Genomic DNA, 5,000 nt, shown 5'->3' on the forward strand with positions numbered 1-5,000 from the left:
ATTCAAAATACGAATCATGCAAACATTCAATGATCATGATTCAAGTGTTACAGGACCATTTCTCGTAAACATGAGCCTTACTTTTTGAAAATAAATGTTGTGAGAGTTTAACTTCACCTGTAGTTGTGGACCCTGAGCCGAGAACGTCCGGTATGACGAGCCGATCCTGTAGGGAGAGCTGATCCTGTATCTACATCTGCAGTGTGTGTGCGCGTGTGCTCGCTCTACACATTGTTTAGTAGATATCCATGTTTTCTCGTGTAGTGTATTTTTGCATTTTTATTAACTGCTCCCAGACTGATTTCGGGAGGTTTTGTGGTGTCTGTGTGTGTGTGTGTATGTGTGTGCGGGCGCGCGTGTGTGTGTTACTTGGGTTGGGGAGAAGATGAGCGCTGTAGTTGAACAGACTGCTCCTAGTGTATGTTGTTCCTGTGGCCTTGTTAAGAAGGAAGGCCTGTTGTTTGGCCTCTTGTCACTTTATGTACTGTGTTCATTTCAATACTTTTTATCAAAGGACAATAAATCTCTGTGACAGCTGTTGTCCTGACTGCTGTGTTTCTCTTCCACCCTGCCCATCTCTCAAATCTCAAAGTCTTGGGTTCGAATCAGACTCACAGGACTCTATCTGACAAGAGACACTGAGGACCGAGGTCCAGACCAGAACCTAAATCCAGGATAGAGTGGTTCAGTGAATGTGGAGTGAAAGGTGTGGATGTGGATCAGTGTGTCAGAGGAAACTCTGTAGAAGGACAGAGAGCCAGCAGGCCAGTCCAGATACACTGCTACTCTGTCAGAGGAGGAAGAGGAGAGTGAAGGTATGTCTGTTGTTCTGTTATTGTGCCAGGCAGTGTAACGATCATCAGAGCAGATCAGGCTCCAGGACTTTTCATTCCCTCCAAGCCTGCAGTCAGGACCTGCTCCTCTCCTGCCGATTCCTCTGTAGGTCACTCCTATATAAACCCTTCCGTCCCACTCAACCTCCCAGTAACAGCGACCAGTCAGACCATTTCTACACAGCAGCTGACACAAGCCGTCAAATCTCTCTGGATGATCAGGATGTGGCTGCTCCTCTGTCACCCTCGTCACCTCTTTGTTGTCTTCAAACAGGAAGAGGTTTCTGTGTGCTGTGTTTGGGTCCAGTGTGAGTTCACAGGCATCTGATGGAGGGAACAAGACTCAATACAGCAGCTTCTCATGTAATATACATCTGAACCTTGCCCCTTTCGGAACTGCTAACATAGCTTACGCTACTACGCAGTCCCTTATTAGTACACCGCCGATGTAGCCTAAACAGGTCGCTCCGTCTGCAAAATTGTTCTAACTACTCGATAAAGTTTCGCAAATGAAATTTCAAATGTACTTACGGGTACTTAAGGGTTGTGTGAACCTCCGCGGATGATGTAGAAACACTAGCGCCACTAATAAACATGTTTAATCCCTCACTGAACCCCAGGTCTAATTTCTTCAAAATGAATCAGCTAGAAACACTCGTCTTCTTCTGCGCTGCTGTCATGGGTGGTGCGCAAAGCAACCATAGCGCTCGCTATCACTTCCGGCCCCTGGCGGCCGGAAGTGGCACTTTTGTAGTCTTTTGTAGTTTTTTGTAAGATGCGCGCAGAAGAGTTTTGGAAGCGCAGGCAGGCTTCGTGTTCGCGATGTCGGAGCATACATGCAGCAATTGCAAAGAACAAATTAAAATAAAAACGAAAGGATTCAACAGAACATCGCTTAAATCATTATCCAGTCCGGCCACAGCTAGATTCTGTTGTGTTCTCATCTCAGCACTCTTTTTATCAATGGAATACATTTTCTTGATAAAAGGTGCTCAAACCAATTCACAAGGTCTATTCTAACAAATGATTTATACACTGCCCGTTCTTGTAGAAATAATATTTTGAATATTTTTGACAAACCAGCAGTATGTAGATTGAGAACAAAATTCTTCAAATATCCAGTTCCACCCAAAACAAAAGAAATTCACTACAAAATAATGAATGACTTCTACCCTTCCAGTGAATTTTGAAGATTAAGATTTGGATTTGAGAGCAATGAGTGTATATTCTGTAAAGGTGATATTGAAACAACTGAGCATCTTTTTGTTTCATGTTCTCACACCCAACTGTTCTGGAAATAATTCATCGATTGGTTACATGGAAAAAACACAGTAATGCCTGTTCTTGATTATAATAGTATTGTTTTTGGTGTAATATTAGAAGACAAAAAATTGGACCTAATGATCAATGTGTTACTAATCTTAGCTAAATTCTTTATTCATAAGGGCAAATATATCAAAACTCCACCCATCTTTACCTGCTACTTTAATGAAACCCAACTCTACATGAAGTCCCTGAAATTTATTAAATCGAATTTTACCAAAGACCTCTATTTATCTTTAACAAGTCTCTAGCCATCTTATGTTTTATTTATTTTAAATTGTTTTTATTTTTTGTTTTTTTTCGTGTTTCCCCCCGTCTGTCCTGTATTATGTGTGAATGTGCTGCCTTGTGTCTGTTCATGCTTGTCGAAGTTGTATACACTTGTGATGATTGCCTTACAGTTGTAAATTAAAAGTCAATGGTTAAAAAAATAAAATAAAAAAAAAAACATAGCGGTCGCTATCACTTCCGGCCCCTGGCGGTCGGAACCGCTATATCAATCACATTACACATGAAGTCAGAAGCCCTCACCACGTGAGAATGGATGTCGACAGGTTAATTGAAGAGGTGTCACCTTTTCCATTAAAAGTGGAACAAAAGGCAATTTTAAAAGCATTGGTATACCGCAAAAATGTATTTGCTGTCCTGCCAACTGGATATGGGAAAAGTGCCTGCTTTGGTCTTTTTGGAAATTTAATGGACAAGGTAATAAGCCTGATTTTTACTACTATTTCCCTACTGATGATTACTTTGAAGTACTACTTGAATAATATTGTTGTAAAGTAACTAAACTCTACAATCTGTCATGACTTTGCCAATGTTTTTAATGTCATGTGTTTCTATTAATGTATTTTAAAAATATTGTGGGGCCGGTAGTACATGTCTCCAATTCAGCTATTAAAAAAAAAGGAACATACAGCCAGCCATGTGATTATTACAGTAATTTTGTTAATAGCTTCCCCTATTTTCCATTGTTTATCTTCCAGCGATAATTTAGCTATAAAAAAAAAGTAACATACAGCCAGCCATGTGATTATTACAGTAATTCTGTTAATAGCTTCCCCTATTTTCCGGTGCCATGGCACTAGTCCGATACCTTACAAAAAACTACAAAAGACTACAAAAGTGCCACTTCCGGCCGCCAGGGGCCGGAAGTGATAGCGAGCGCTATGGTTGCTTTGCGCACCACCCATGACAGCAGCGCAGAAGAAGACGAGTGTTTCTAGCTGATTCATTTTGAAGAAATTAGACCTGGGGTTCAGTGAGGGATTAAACATGTTTATTAGTGGCGCTAGTGTTTCTACATCATCCGCGGAGGTTCACACAACCCTTAAGTACCCGTAAGTACATTTGAAATTTCATTTGCGAAACTTTATCGAGTAGTTAGAACAATTTTGCAGACGGAGCGACCTGTTTAGGCTACATCGGCGGTGTACTAATAAGGGACTGCGTAGTAGCGTAAGCTATGTTAGCAGTTCCGAAAGGGGCAACATCTGAACCTAACCTATTAATAAGTCTGTTAATTATTGCACAGGTTCATTTTTGTGAGTAATTATATCTTAATTTATTTATTTAGATTACAAGAAGAGGCAACCAACCTCTGATGTCGCTTACATGAGGTTGAACAATTCGGAAAATATGATGAAAAGAGACTAATGATAACATGAATGGGTTATACATTAATTACTAAATACATAGCCTAATTATAATACATACACACATACTGTATATAATAACCTATGAAGAGATCAATATTTTACAATTTATTAACAGACTTATATGACTTAAAACTAAGGCAGAATTAAGTTATTAAATTATTATTATTAAATTAATTAAATTCCATCATTTTTTTGTTGCCTCATTAGGGTTAGCCATGTTCACACGCCTTTTAGAAAGTCCCACATTATGTCATCACCTTCATTCACAGTAGGATGTGAATCAATGCGGATGCCACATACTGCTGTGGGAATGGTCTCTATCTAAATAGAATGTGTCTTGCTTTGTTTTCAAGAATCAAACTAACTACACACTTACATTTCTTCACACCTGGTTTCAACCTCTGCACTCCACCATGGTCCACACTGGGGAACAAACAAAGAATGAGTTTCCATACAGCATCAGTCATTGCTGTTAGACATCCTCATCTTCTCAGTCTGTCAGAGAAAATGTGTGCGACTCTCAGCCTTCTAGCAGATGTTGCCTCGTCTCCATACCTGAGAGAGTCCAGTCTCCAGTGTGGATCCTCCAGCCCAGCAGAGAGCAGCCTCACTCCTAAGTCTCCTGGATGATTGTAGCTCAGGTCCAACTCTCTCAGATGAGAGGGGTTGGAGCTCAGAGCTGAGGCCAGAGAAGCACATCCTTCCTCTGTGATCAGACAGCCTGACAGCCTGCACACACATTCATACACACACACACACACACACACACACACACACACACACACACACACACACACACACACACACACACACACACACACACACACACACACACACACACACACAGTTGCTTTACGTTTTCTTCCTTTGATATACTTTATTGTTTATTACTGAGAATAAATGTTTCCAGTTTTTCTACACAAGTGTTTTCTGGAAAAGAACCAAGCTCTGTGTTCTTCCTGTTTAAAATGAGATTTGTGTTAGATAATCACTATTCTGCTCTGATGTTAGGTGTGATAATGTGATTTTCAGGGACCTGCACAGATAGACCCCAGGTGGTGTCCAAGCCCCTGCCCTTTTGGCCTTTGACTGATAAGTGCCCTTTTTGCAAGACACTTCCTCGGCCCATATTGTCTTTCAGAGGCTCTCGCAGGCTCATTTATAAAGCTAGAGTGAAGTATCTGCT

The 5,000-nt window shown here is 40.8% G+C and overlaps 1 protein-coding gene across 1 annotated transcript in view; it reads right to left on the reverse strand.

The window, feature by feature from the left end:
* Positions 1-621: 621 nt before the first annotated feature.
* Positions 622-5,000, reverse strand: part of LOC310791433 (protein NLRC3-like) — a gene marked incomplete at both ends in the record, with an annotated part of 13,706 nt that continues 9,327 nt past the window's right edge. The window contains 3 exons of the mRNA XM_083653130.1: positions 622-1,157; positions 4,191-4,215; positions 4,384-4,543. Coding sequence (XP_083509256.1) covers positions 622-1,157; positions 4,191-4,215; positions 4,384-4,543 — 721 coding nt within the window. The remainder of the gene's footprint in view (positions 1,158-4,190; positions 4,216-4,383; positions 4,544-5,000) is intronic.

The sequence above is a fragment of the Poromitra crassiceps genome, assembly GCF_964638095.1.
Source record: "Poromitra crassiceps genome assembly, chromosome: 16".
Taxonomy (NCBI): domain Eukaryota; kingdom Metazoa; phylum Chordata; class Actinopteri; order Beryciformes; family Melamphaidae; genus Poromitra; species Poromitra crassiceps.